At 50.0% G+C, this 13,265-nt stretch overlaps 3 protein-coding genes across 3 annotated transcripts; 2 read left to right on the forward strand and 1 right to left on the reverse strand.

The window, feature by feature from the left end:
• The first annotated feature begins 5,786 nt into the window (after window positions 1-5,786).
• BDV59DRAFT_173336 (putative adenosine deaminase) lies at window positions 5,787-7,253 on the forward strand. Its single transcript, XM_073688879.1, has 4 exons — window positions 5,787-5,968; window positions 6,052-6,194; window positions 6,256-6,922; window positions 6,994-7,253. The coding sequence occupies exons 1-4, from the start codon at window positions 5,912-5,914 to the stop codon at window positions 7,183-7,185; spliced, it is 1,059 nt and encodes a 352-aa protein (XP_073550644.1). The 5' UTR covers window positions 5,787-5,911; the 3' UTR covers window positions 7,186-7,253.
• A 45-nt stretch (window positions 7,254-7,298) lies between these two features.
• On the reverse strand, window positions 7,299-9,220 carry BDV59DRAFT_199858 (uncharacterized protein; the record flags this gene model as incomplete). Its single annotated transcript, XM_073693444.1, has 5 exons — window positions 7,299-8,057; window positions 8,120-8,337; window positions 8,364-8,900; window positions 8,955-9,105; window positions 9,167-9,220. 5 exons carry the CDS (start codon window positions 9,218-9,220, stop codon window positions 7,299-7,301), a joined length of 1,719 nt encoding a protein of 572 aa, XP_073550645.1.
• A 2,500-nt stretch (window positions 9,221-11,720) lies between these two features.
• Window positions 11,721-13,061, forward strand: BDV59DRAFT_145643 (uncharacterized protein). Its single transcript, XM_073687267.1, has 2 exons — window positions 11,721-12,210; window positions 12,267-13,061. The coding sequence occupies exons 1-2, from the start codon at window positions 11,841-11,843 to the stop codon at window positions 12,800-12,802; spliced, it is 906 nt and encodes a 301-aa protein (XP_073550646.1). The 5' UTR covers window positions 11,721-11,840; the 3' UTR covers window positions 12,803-13,061.
• The last annotated feature ends 204 nt before the right edge of the window (window positions 13,062-13,265 follow it).

Consider the following 13,265-nt stretch of genomic DNA (forward strand, 5'->3'; position numbering starts at 1 on the left):
GGATCTGCTGTAAGCCAAACCTAGGTAGGGTGTTTCCTTATTGTCCCTCGTACTTGCCCATGACGCAATGCAGCCGCTGCAAAAACCGGGGGTATGAAGAAGGCTGCCAGGTGTAGCATAAATCCCGGGCATGCATATGGCACCTAAGATTTCCTGCCCCTCGAGGAAATTGCCGAACCGGTGATTTTCCCTAGCACATGTCTTGGGGTACATGGAAGTAGAACCCTTGAAGCACTTACATAGGATAGGAGTACATGCATCACGCAGGATAAATGCCTGTAAGTGAAGACTATGTATTACTTTTACCCCTCCTCCGCAGCCGATAACAAGAGGGATGATCAGAGGGGTTTTCTGTTTAGGTTGTGGCCGCCTTGCGTGCTTGCTTCACGAGTTCTGACCGCTTCCTAGGCAAGTCCCCAGGATCAGACCCTCAATCCCGTCAGCGGTCGACTGGGAGACCGGTGCTGCCAATCGTGGTCCACAAGCGGCCCTCCCACGGGCATCGTCGAATGGACTTGCGAGTCCGGCTCATGACTACTCAATGAGGAGAGATGAGGCATCGTGGTGTTGGAACCCGTGACCAACAGTTGACTTTTCTCATTCGTGTCGGCAAAGTCGGATGCCGGGCACTGCCGTTTTTACCGACTCAATACAGTAGGAAGCAGGTAGGACCGTTTTATGATGATCGGAGAGGCTATGGCTGGCTGACTGGCTGGGATAATGGTCGGGGAAATTGCCCACCTCCATTGACGGAAACAGAATGACCGCGAGGGGGGAGAGGAGGGGTGTATCTCTCTTACCAACGCTCCGTTCGTTGCTGCTGACGAACTGACGCCAAGGTTGGCGACTTACCTAAGCCAGACAGTGGCCGGAGAGGGTAAAGCTGGAGTCCTGAGTCCACAGGATATAACAAGCGAGGGGGTTGATTGGACCAGGAGCGGAAACAGGCAACGGGGACCCACTCTTGACAGCTTCCAAGCCTTTTCCCATTGCGGTCTTCCTTCTGCCCAGGATCTTGCATCCGAGACCTTGCTACGATCACACAAATTGGTTTGACGGTTGAATGAACGCTACGAACCACCGTCGTCCACCTTTCCCCTCCTATCATGGCCTATCAATTTACATCGGTGCCTAACTAATTCCAAGTGGATTCTTTTCCAGAGAGCGTTTGGTTTAATTTCCTGTATTTCAATACAACGTACCAAAGGAACTCCGTATTCAAATCTCCAGCTACCCCTCTTCCTCCTTTCCCCCCAGCGACTTTGGACTCTGGGGTTGAAAATAGGGGAAGTCTCTGAAACTTTATCAAACAACACATCAAATATGAGGTACATGTCTGCTGGTGTAACACGTTTAGTTTACATTACTTACAGGGAGGCTGTCCCAATGGTCCCTCAACTCTGTCTCCTGCGAGCGCATACTTAGTTAATCAACTCGGCGGAGGGTTTTTATGACGTCATGGATAGTGAAGCACGCAAGAGCGTATCGCCGAATAACAGCCATAGGGCTTGACTCTGCGTACCCCGGTGAGTTCGAAAGAAACAAAGGAAATTGACAGTATGGTATGCAGTATGACTGGAGACAGGGGGTAGACGGAAGAGCAGACATACTCCTTACACTATCTTCTATCACTTCCCGCCATTGTGGTTAGCAACCTCCCACATTAACTGCATTAGCGCGTACTCCGTACTGAGGTAATGGTAATCCATCGCGTCTGTATTTCGTTCAAAATTACCTGACCGTCTCGCATGACCGTATATCCAATACCTCCCCTCTGACTCAATACCAACGCTTTTCCTCCCTCATCATAGAACGCCGAGCGTTTACCCAAAAGGTCAACCCCCAAGCCGCCTAACCCTATCATATCGAGGAGGGATGGACGTTCGCAGGGTTTAGTCTAGGAGAATTTTGGCCTCTTAGGGCCATTCGAGAAGCACCTAAGGAGACGGATGTACCTCTCTAGTATCTATCCCTTCTTGTGATTTGGATCTTCAGGAGATCAACTAACAAAACGAGAAACCCCTCACTTTCTTTCTTTCTCACGTTCGTTCGGTCCTGAAAACCTTCACAAGAGTGATCTTTGAGCGACTCCGACATCACCAAGATGAGATCAAGTCGTACACGTATCCTCTGTCTTCCGTCTCTCTTGTTCGCAATAGATTGCGAAACGCGCGGACGGGAAGCAAAACGTTTGTAATTAATTACACATACCAACGGGCAGGCGTTTGTTCCCGACTGGATGGAACGTTGCGCCTCCTGAGCCGGGGTCCTCGTCATGATCGATCGTAATCCCGGCCCCATCGTTTTTATTGCTTTTTCTTGCCTGTTTTCTTACATCCCCGTCTGCCGCCCGTATCAAAATTTCCATCCATATTCGTTCTATGACACTGTGGGTTGTTGTTATTGCCTCGATCGCTAAAATTCCTAGCGAGGGTGACACAACTTATGATTGAGATGATGCCTCCAGCCTACCCGATAATTTTAAAAAGTAGACCTATACGCATGGAAGAATTAAAAACATTCGGTTGGGAGATACGTATGGAAATTCCCCTAGAGTACCTAACATTATGTCTCGTAACCATGTCAACCGAGAGACTTCCTCAGGTGGTAGCTATCTTTGACTGCAAAGGCCGCCTGAGGCGACAGTAACGGTACTTCTATAGATGAAATGCCTCCCTCCACCCCACTCCTGCAAGACGCAGAGCCTCCTGTCATCTTTCGATGCGTCTTCGATGCTTCAGGCCCTATCTCCTTCCCTGTAACCAATCCCGCCCCGCTCACTGCATGCTGAAGGGTGTCATCCGGCCATCGTGTCTTGATATTGACCATCGCAGCGATAATGCAACGATCTGGTCAGGTTTCGGACAGCTGGCTTATCATTCCGTCAAATAACGTGCTGTGGCTTGGTGGGAGTCAATAGTCGCTCAGCTTTCGAAGTGAGGCTTGCAGATATAACTGCCCCCAGCCTCGTGATCATGACAGCCTCTTTGTTTCTTTTTATTCCTTTTTTCTCTAGCCCCTCTTGCTTCATGCATCCACAAATTTTTTGTTCTTTGTTCTCTTGTCCTTGGGGCTAATTGCTGTCCTGCAGCGGACTTACATTCTAATCGAGCATTCATTGCGAAGTGGGCGGATCTTATTTATCTTCATAATATAATCATTGGCTGCAAGAAAGACCCGATATGTGTGTGTGTTGCTTCCGCAATCCAACTCGCATGAATCATTCCATCTCCGACGCGTGATGCTATCTGTGGGATATCTTCCCCAGTGACATCCTTGCATTTACCGGATGACATCCCGGCGCTCATCCTTCTGACCCCGAGCATTACATCTTGGGCGCACTGTCGGTACACCAAGTCTTACAGGGATACCAGCGTGGCTCCCTTCGCGTCTGTAAGATTCTGTTGCGCCATCGGCAAACCCTTGTTTCTGATCCATGGCATCGCATAGGGCAAAGGCCCACTCCACAATCCATCCATGCGGAGTTTACAGCCGCAAGAGGAATAATCCAACAAGCCAGTCCATTCTGGCTATTATTGTTGTCCTTGGAATTTCGGCCTTTTGATCACCCCTCCGCAGCAACAAGGCTGAGAAGGCCGGATCACTCACTCTTTTGTCTACACCGTATTAGCCCGTATCGAGCCTTTCTCCATCTCACACGAAACAGATACTTACACCACAGGCAATTGCGACAACAGCTTGAGTCGTTGGATTTTCTTTTTTTTCCCTTCATCCATCCTCTGACTCTCGGTCCGAACCGACTATATGCGCCACACCCGTATTCGAAACATGAATCAATTCAATTGCCTTGTGCCGAAGGAGATTAGAAACGGCCGCGATTACGAGTCGTCTTTTCTAGCCCATACATCAATTTACCGAGCAGGATAGTTTGGATCAGTGTCCCAGTCGCCGAATAAAATTGTCTGTGACTTGGAACCCGCTTGTTTCCATTATGAGCATCCTTGTTTCACCTCAAGGAACTTGCTAAAAATAGCACGCCTATGGAGCCGTCGTTGCTTTCTGGAATCCTTCGACAACAAGCCCAGCCGATGCACAAGGCCTGTGGACAGCTGGGATCGCACTGCGGGTCGGCGGCTGTGCACAGGGCCGGGTTACCAGGGTTCTCGTTGCCGTTTCAATCCCATTCGATGCAGCAATATAATCCATGCACCGGAAGTACGGCGAACACCGAATTATACAGGGAATTCCTCGGCTATGCATTTTTCGCTCCACGTACGGAGTATGGCCTAGGAAAAGTTCGCCCAAGGTCAATTCTAACCGGGAACCCTCTTACACAAACCAAATGCGCTGTTGTACCCCGCTGGACGACTGGTCCGCCCAAAATAATCTTCGAGTTAACTTTCTATTGATCAACTTTTGATCACCCCCGCCTCTCACAATCCTCGCGCATTATGTAGATCAACAAGGACTCATTACGGAGACCCTCCCCAGTCAATAGGAGCATGTTTGACTTGGCATGCTTCATCTGATTAATTACACCTAGCACTGATTCTTAATAGGGGTGGAACTGGCACGGCATGAAAGGCATCCTAGTACGGGCTCCCATTTAGCCCAAAGTATGGGGGAAATGGTCTGGAGACAACCGCACCAGTTCGGAGTCCATATTTGTGCAGGTATTGGCTGACCTGCTATGGTCAAATCTGCCTTGATCCGGACGGACTCGCATCTGCCATTTATTTGCTCCACTTTTCATAAGATCCGTTCTCTGGATCGCACAGCCCTAATCTACACGAAACAGTTCGACAAAGCCAGACACTCTATTGTCCAGTTTCCCACGACTGTGGGGATGCTAAAGCGACAGTGTCGGCGGAGGTGGTAAGATTCATTTGCAATTTGCCAAGACCCAGCAAGGCATATGCGGTGGAGGTCCGCGCATCCGAGCCTCAAGAATGAACATCCTCTATACGTACATGGAATGTAACGCCGCATCCCGGCCGGCAAGTCGGTAAGAATGCCCAGGCTTCTAGAAACTCAAAGAGCGGAGAATGCCGACAGTCGATCAGTCACGGCTCGCAGACGAGGTAGGAGACGAGACCTTTCCGTGCACATTGATGACAGACGCATCACCGAATAGGAGAACAGGGCATGGTTCGAACATATGCCTCGGCTGCTGCTTCTCTGATAACACGGGTACTGATGGTTCCAGGGTAGATCAGTCGAGCTCACCCTTGAGGTTGCCGCTGCCTATATCCCGTATCTCGACGGAGACCGTTGTTTGAGGTGACCTTTCTGGGTGCTTAGACGCCTCGAACAGAGACATTTTGCGACTTGTCGCAGGCATCTGTAGTCCAAATTGTCCCAACGGGACGGGGCACAGCAGATTACAAGGCATCGAGCCATTTCGTTTCAAATCAACCGAATCATGTCTGAAGAGGTTGGGAATTCGGCGTACGGTGTAAGAAATCGCTTGTCAGTGGTTTTGCGAACACAAATGTTTGCAAAGTTTTAAAGACTAAGTTAATTCTTGAGAAAAGGGTGTGTTTGGTTCCTTATGGCCAAGTGGTTGGCAGGAAGTTCGGTTGGCATGTACGTTTGGATAGCATCATGTTCAAAGATATATACTTTTTAGCAACCCCTTCTGGTGGAAAAGGAAAGCTGTTACTCAGACATGATAAATTGATAAATCACGCCATAAAGTTCTATAATAATTAGTCTTCCATATTTTCATACCCAGTGGTCTCGTTGGTTAAACAGAATCACAGAAGTGCAACGACGATAAAGCGATAAGTGAGGGCTTTGAGGTCACCTGCTCTGCCACGACAAAGAGCGATAGCGCCCTAGACCTTCACTTCCTCCCCTTCTCCGGCTTAAATATCCCTAGACGCAACCCTCAACATCATAGCGTGTCCTAAATCCCGACAACAGCATCTTCCTTCAGCTAGAAGGCATCATGGACGTCACGAAGCCGGTTGACTCGCAATTTACCAGGTTGTTGCCGAAAGTTGAGGTAGATCACACTTACCCCACCCATCTACACTCCCCTCTTAGGCCAACAGAAAATATATGTCTGACTCTGTATACAATGTCTAGTTGCATGCACATCTCAGCGGTAGTATCAGTCGACAATGCCTCCACGAACTCTGGCGCAAGAAAAAGGCGCGGGACCCGAATTTCGACGTGGAAGATCCGCTGGTGACCATGCCACCAGGGAAAGTGGATTATTCGCTCCAGACGTCAGTCCTAAACTCCTCCTTCTATCGCTGAGACGCTAACATAACCGCGTGAGTCGTGAAGCTTCTTCTCCGTCTTCTCCAAGTCAATTTACCAACTCTGCAACGACCTCGAGAGCGTAGCGTACTCCACCCGCTCGGTCCTGCAGGACTTCCTGAACGACGGCGTGTGCTACCTGGAGCTGCGCACGATACCGCGCGCCTCTCCTACCGCCACCTTCTCCAGGGAACAGTACTTCCAGACCGTCCTGGACACTATCGAAAGCTTTCGCAGATCCCAAACTCAAATGTCTGTCTATTTGATCCTTGGCATTGACCGGGGCAATCACACCGCCGCAGAGGCGATGGAGATCGTCGACCTAGCCATCGCACACAAATCGTGCGGCGTCGTCGCTGTCGACATCTGCGGTAATCCAACCAAGGGTGATGTCTCTGTATTCCGCCCCGCGTTCGAGAAGGCCAAGGAACATGGTCTCAAGATCACAGTGCATTTCGCAGAGACGCCCTCATCCGGCGGACATCCCGAGCTGAACACACTGCTCTCGTTCCAGCCCGACCGTCTGGGTCATGTTATCCACGTCCCCGAGGATATCAAGCGTGAGATCGCGCGGCGCAAGCTTGGACTGGAGTTATGCATCTCGTGCAATGTGCATGCAAAGATGTTTGACGGGGGCTTTCTGGACCACCATTTCGGGTATTGGAGACGTGAGGACTGTCCTGTCGTTCTCTGTGTAAGTTTTCCCGTGGTTCAGTTGACAGGCAGCAATTTTCGATGCCAGACAAGCGCTGATTCCTAGAGCAGACGGACGACGTGGGCTTCTTCTGTAGTCCAGTGTCCAACGAGTACCTTCTGGCGGCGGAGCATTTCCGCCTCAACCGCGTTGATGTTCTGAACATGTGTCAAAAGTCTGTAGATACTATTTTCGGTGGTGCGGCAGAGAAAACCCGCTTACGAAGGCTTCTGGATGCATTTGAGGCGACGTATAGACAGTGATCATGAACCACCACTCATCATTCAGCAATTGACAACTCCACTGTAGCGCTCAACTTCAGAAAAGACAGGACATTAAAGTGACCAAACTCGTAACTACATTCCTATCCAGGATATCATCCTTGCCACAGAAACTTCCCCTCTTTCAACGTCTTAATGACCCCCATAGGCATAAGCTTCCTGTTCACTGCTGCCAAGCTGCCATACCGTTTCACCATACCTTCATGATATAGTCCGGCAATCCACTGCCAGGAGGACGTCATCATCGACCAGCAAGTTGAGATTGACTGTAAAGTATAGCCCTCATCACCTAGCAACTCTTGATGCTGACAGAGTGTCGGGGTCTGCGGCATTCTGACCTCAGGCACACGGAGACGGTCCTTGTATGTGAATAAAAGATGAGAACTATACTCTGCGTGTCGAGTGAACTCCTCCAACGACGTGAACGTATCCTCATCCTGGGAGTTGTCTATGGCCTCTGCGATTGCCGAAACCTCCGCAGGACCATACTTCTCGAAATGCTCCAAAGCAGCCTGGTAGTCTGTCGCATCTGCAAGAAAGGCTTTTTGGAGACGCCCTGCGGGTGTCTGCTTGATGCCTTCACGCATCGCAAGCAGGGACACGTACGGGTTCAGGAGTTCTAGACCCCCAAGGTCGACCGGGAAGAAGAATGCCTCGGGGAGGTCGTGCATGTCGAAGTGGTCGGCAATCATCTTCTGCAGGTAGCCTGTGACGCCGTTGGGTGTATCAGGGAAGATACTGTGCTCGATGCGGCTCAGGGTCGATATGGCCATGTCAATGTGGGAGCGACCAAAGCATACGGCCGGCTTGGCGAAGTTGTTGACGAAGAAGCGGCCATAATAACCGTTCCACGCCTGGACCCAGGAGAACACGCTCTTGCAGGCAGAGAGCTGGCGCCGCGGATGCGCTCGTCTACTTCGCCCTGATCGATGATGAACCGGCCCTCTTGGGAGTTGAGCTTCAGGAAGCTCCAGCGAATATCACCCCTTGGGAGGGAATGAGCGAAGGTCGGTTTTCGCTCGTCAGGAGAGACGAGATCCTGCTGTATGTAGGTGTGTCCGTTGGCTTTCTCTTCAAGCTTGCTGTCTAGACGGACTACCCGGTTTTTCCGTCGTCGAATTCCAGCCCCATCACCTGGGCGAAGTCAACCAATGCGTTACAAGCTGCGAGGCATGCGGGCTCATGGCCCCAAAACCAGAAGTCGTCATGGAGATGGTAGAGGTGTGCGCCGTCTGTGTGCTGGTTGACCGCATAGTCCAGACAGAGAAGAACAGCTTCACCAAAGCAGGTTAAGAGCGAGTGGCTCATGGGCACGCCTCGTTTCCGAGTTCGTACTGCGGTGTTGGGGCCATCCGGGACAAACTTGACGGGTGGTTCGAGGAAATTCTTGAAAAATTCAAGCCAGTTCTGCGGGACTCCAAAGTACTCCAACACTGTAAGAATTGTGGCATGTGGGAGAGACCCAAACCACTTGAGATCTGACCGTACTGCAGTGAACTCTCTGTGAAAAGTATTGTGGATGATTGACTCAGTGATCAGCAAATGAAGGATGGAGTGTTTTGTATCCAGTGCGTTTTTGCTCTTGTTTTCGGTAGGACTGTCCTCATCATAGCCTGGGGTACCGTCGTCTACCGATGAGGGCAACTGTGTCATGAAATAATCTGACTTATAGATGTCGAATCGATATTTATTGACATCTGGTTTCTCAAGAAAATACTAGCGCCGTATGCTAACGTGGGCAGCGCGCTCACTTCCATTTTCAACAATAAGTTCATTGGCTGCAGAGTGATCCAGGTCCATATCTTCCTGGTCCAAGGCATTGGTGGGATTTCCTTTCAGCCGGGTTGTACCTTGCAATAGTCCCCAGGCATTGGATCGTAGGTCAGGGGCGTTGCTAGCAGCCTGAAGAATCTCGAGTCTTTGTTTCTCAAATTAATGCACTCTGCCTCGAAAACTCCTTGACCTTGATGTCGGTCATGAGATTCAGGGACTGAGGAAGGGCCGCGCTGGATGCCATTGTGGCTGTCACTCCATTTTTACAGGCCTGGCTGAAGCAAGAGATAGCACACTTATGCTTTAACGTCGTAGCTGCACGGCAAAGCTTGCCTCGCGAAACGAGTGGTAGAAATATGGATTGTCGCTTTTCCAAAGGTTTAGACAATTGAATTTATGAGTACGGAACGAATCTTGTTCACATTCAAACATGCTGCAGGGATGCTTGACGCATCGTTTCCAAACCAGCATCAGCCTCTGATTCTTGTTGCCCAATAGGAGGGAACAATCAGCCCCTTTCTCGAGAGTGGCTAGTTTTGAATTTCAGGCGGTAGCGGGGATTGATTCCTGACTATTGGCTGTCAAGGAGATTTATTACTTGCACCCCTTGCAGATAGGGGTTTGTGTCTTCTGACAGCCCTCACCTATTCAATCTTTGTTGGCTTTGCTTTTGCACTATGTATCCTCACGCGGGTCTTCTCTACGTTCACAAGGCAGAAGAGTCTGTCTGGGTCGACAGAGTGAATGAGGCTCGGCTCAATGGTCGCCTTTGCTCCTGGATATCGACTTTCCATCCCTGTAAACTTCCATGCCGCATAGAGGGGGGCTTCTTAAACGGCTCATACAATCTCTGTCAGAAATTTATATTTGAAGACGATACGACCTGGGTACTTCGTCTGCCTCGAGTCTCAAGTGTGAGCTTTAAATATGCTGACGAAAAGATTATGATGGAGGCAGAGGCACTTTATTTGATTGATAAAGAGACGTCTATTCCCGTGCCAGACATCAGAGCATGGGGATATTCAAAGGACAATCCATTGGAGCTGGGTCCTTTTCTACTTATGGACTTTATCGGTGGGATAAGTCTTGACGAGATATTCGCAGATGATCAATCAGGAATACTGAAGGAAGACATTCGTGACGACGACATAGAGTGTGTCTATAGGCAAATGGCTGGATTCATGTTGGAGCTGTTCCGAATCGATTTTGACAAACTTGGTAGCCTTCCAACGCTACAAACTGGATCCGCTGTGCCGGTACGCCCTTTGACATGGAAAGCCCATAGTATTCTCCACCAAGGCGGTGTCAACGTATTCGGTGCGTTTAATATGACCTTATCTAATGAAGCGTGAACTAATTAGTTATTTACAGGTGATCGGAGCAAAGGCTTTACCTCAGTTACTGAGTACTTCCAGTATATCTTATCCCAAGATCGCCAGCAGCTCAAAGACCAGCCGAATTCAGTTCTTGGCCAATATAGCGCCTGTGACGCACACGCGTCTCTGGACATTTTAGAGTCCTTGATACCAGGTCTAGTTGAGCCGAATTATAACTATGGTCCGTTCAAACTAGTCTGCGATGATTTTGGCCTCGGTAACTTGATTGTGAAGAGTCGCAATGATCTCACTGTTGTTGGAGTGGTCGACCTCGAGTGGGTATATGCAGGTCCAGCACAATTATTTGCTTCGGGTCCGTGGTGGCTTCTATGCGATCGGCCAATAAATGAAGCGTGGGATTATCGCAATGGAGCACCTCCCCAATTTACCAGCAGATATATGAGGTATCTAGACCTGTTTACCTCCGTGCTTAAAGAAGAAGAGGAAAAGATGCCAGGACACGAGAAAAAGGAGTTATCAACTCTCGTTGAATGGTCTAAAGCTTCAGGAGCTATGTGGCTCCATATGATACTCTCTGCTGGCTTTTTTGACTCTCTTTCGTTTCCATGCGGCCAGCTGCGAAGGCATTGCGGCTTACGGTGGTGGCTAGATACCGTCAAAGGGCTCGAAGACCGAGAGGAAGTGAAATCATTCGCGGAAGGCAAGGAGCATGACTTGATACAATACGATACACAAGTGGATCAAATTGAGGAGCTGAAGACTTTAATGGATAGTGGGCAGTTGACAAGACAGGATTTCGTGTCTCGCATCCGATCAATTCTACGAACTCAAGCCTGATGATGCGAGTGCCGGAGGAAAAGTGGAAGGGAAATGCCCTATTTAGGGAAATCCCTCATGTATTAAAAATGCGCGTTTTGGAAATAAAATGCCCTGGATGTGGGAGGTTATAAACCTTTGGGGGGGGGGGGGGGGGGGGACTAGCCAACACTTGGCGGGTGCAGTATAGTGGTGCGGAGCACATGCAAGTGATAGGCAACCACGGGGTCACTAAAAATTACGGGTGGAAATGAGGCTGTTTAGGGGCTCGGGGGGGGTCATTTTCGGCGTCGATTTCACAGGTCCTCATGGGAGATCTCTATGCTTGTGTGGAGCTGCCGTGGGACCAGGATCCTAATAAATGAAGTAAAAAGCCGGTCGATCTGTTTGAGGAGGACTCATCGTATTTTGCTATTTTCTGGCAGCGCTGCTACCTGAGTACTAGTAGTGTTTATATAGAACCATACGAATATATCAGAGTTGGTCAATATCGCATGTATGGCTCATGCCTGAGGCACTAAGATTAGTCAGCTGCAGCATCAGGTTTCGATTTCCACAGGAAAACTCAGATGCCAATTACTTCACCTGTCTGTGCCTTGCAAAGGGCCTGACCAGCTGGCGTTTCACTCCTTCCCCTGCACTATTTCCAGTGGTCAATGACGAACGATGGTCGGACTGGAGCATCGGCGGTAGAATCTCCTGGTTGAGTACATGCACACACTGGCGATCAATCTCAATGGCAAGGAAATGGGCAACGACTTCGTGTTTATCAACGTGAAAGAACCTAAAGACGCTCTACAACTCGCCAAGGAACCTGAAATCCGCTCCCACGTGTCGCGTCGTCAATGGCAGCAGTTTCACAGCCGTCTACTCAGTACGAAGAGAGAGGATGCGCGGTCATTATGCATCGAGACGGAGGGCTCGGGCATCCGGCTACCAGTGGTTGAGGGGCTGCACGAGTTGGAATCACTGCCACTGCCACCCTTGACTATTCCCCCTCCGCTCGGTGGGCTGCGGGTCGATCCTTTCCGATCATATCCAATCGCGTGGAGGCCGTACATGCCATTGCTCGTGGACAACTGTAAGTTCAACCCAACCCCCGAAATTGAACGGTCATTAATTGGATCAATCACAAAGACCTTATGAGTATGGCTGTTGACATCCCCGAGCTCGATCAGCCCGGCAACCGTGGTCTTCTTCGATCAAGCTGGTTTCCGCTCGTGATGACCGAGCCGGCTCTATTCCTCGTGATCTTGTTGCTATCTGCATCGCACTATGCATCGGTACAGGCCAATTCCACCGATCTTAGACTGAATCTTTTGAATCTCCGGTGGGAGGCTGTTCGAGCCATCAACGATGCTCTCGTTGGCCAAGCGCCAGAGGCGGTGAGTGATGCGTTATTGGGTGCGATCGCCAAGATGGCCAGTTATGAAGCCATGTTCGGGAGTATGGAGAACTATCGTGTACACATGCGGGGTCTTTCACGGGCTGTCGCTCTACGAGGGGGGCTCTCGTCACTTGGCCTGAACGGTTTGCTCCGACGGATTGTCGTCTGGATCGATCGCAATGCTGCCTTTTTACACGGTTCGACGCTCTATTTCCCGGGTGCTACGTTTGTCCCTGGGCAATCTTTGCCGGACCCGAATCCCGGGCATTTCCTTGGAGCTTCGTAATGCGACGGAGATGAGATTCAGTAGTCGGTACGCCCAAAGCATTACGCTACTGAGTGACCGAGAAGAAAATAATATTATTTTCCCGACCCACAAGCTAACTGAGAGACATCGACTACGTGGATTTTTGCGAGTTCTCCCTAGTACGTAATGTGGGAATCCAAGCTATAGTTCCCGAGAGGCCGTGGATATATGATGCAGCCGTGGAGCTTATCGATGCAGCTTAAAGTCAGATCTCCGATTTTCCTCCCCACTCAGCCCCAGATTCGCGAATCCCAGCCGTGAACTGGACCCCAATGTGGGTACTGATATCCCAAACGGGATAACGCATACTAAAATGGTCCAGAACCACGAACCACTCGATTACAAGCTCATGTGAATCTGGGTACTACACAGGGAGGAACCAGAGCCTGTGCTTCGAACCAGCTGGACTCTCAAACCCAGGCTATAAAAGCCCCCAATAATC

The sequence above is a fragment of the Aspergillus ambiguus genome (assembly GCF_047715705.1).
Source record: "Aspergillus ambiguus strain CBS 117.58 unplaced genomic scaffold BDV59scaffold_6, whole genome shotgun sequence".
Lineage (NCBI taxonomy): Eukaryota > Fungi > Ascomycota > Eurotiomycetes > Eurotiales > Aspergillaceae > Aspergillus > Aspergillus ambiguus.

What these genes read in the sequence shown, in the direction of transcription:
- BDV59DRAFT_145643 (XM_073687267.1), top strand. Translation starts at nt 11,841, where the DNA reads ATGCACACACTGGCGATCAATCTCAATGGCAAGGAAATGGGCAACGAC. An exon ending in GCCATTGCTCGTGGACAACT is followed by an intron (nt 12,211 to 12,266) that starts GTAAGTTCAACC and finishes TCAATCACAAAG; the next exon opens with ACCTTATGAGTATGGCTGTT.
- BDV59DRAFT_173336 (XM_073688879.1), top strand. Translation starts at nt 5,912, where the DNA reads ATGGACGTCACGAAGCCGGTTGACTCGCAATTTACCAGGTTGTTGCCG. An exon ending in GGTTGTTGCCGAAAGTTGAG is followed by an intron (nt 5,969 to 6,051) that starts GTAGATCACACT and finishes TACAATGTCTAG; the next exon opens with TTGCATGCACATCTCAGCGG. An exon ending in ACTGTCCTGTCGTTCTCTGT is followed by an intron (nt 6,923 to 6,993) that starts GTAAGTTTTCCC and finishes TTCCTAGAGCAG; the next exon opens with ACGGACGACGTGGGCTTCTT.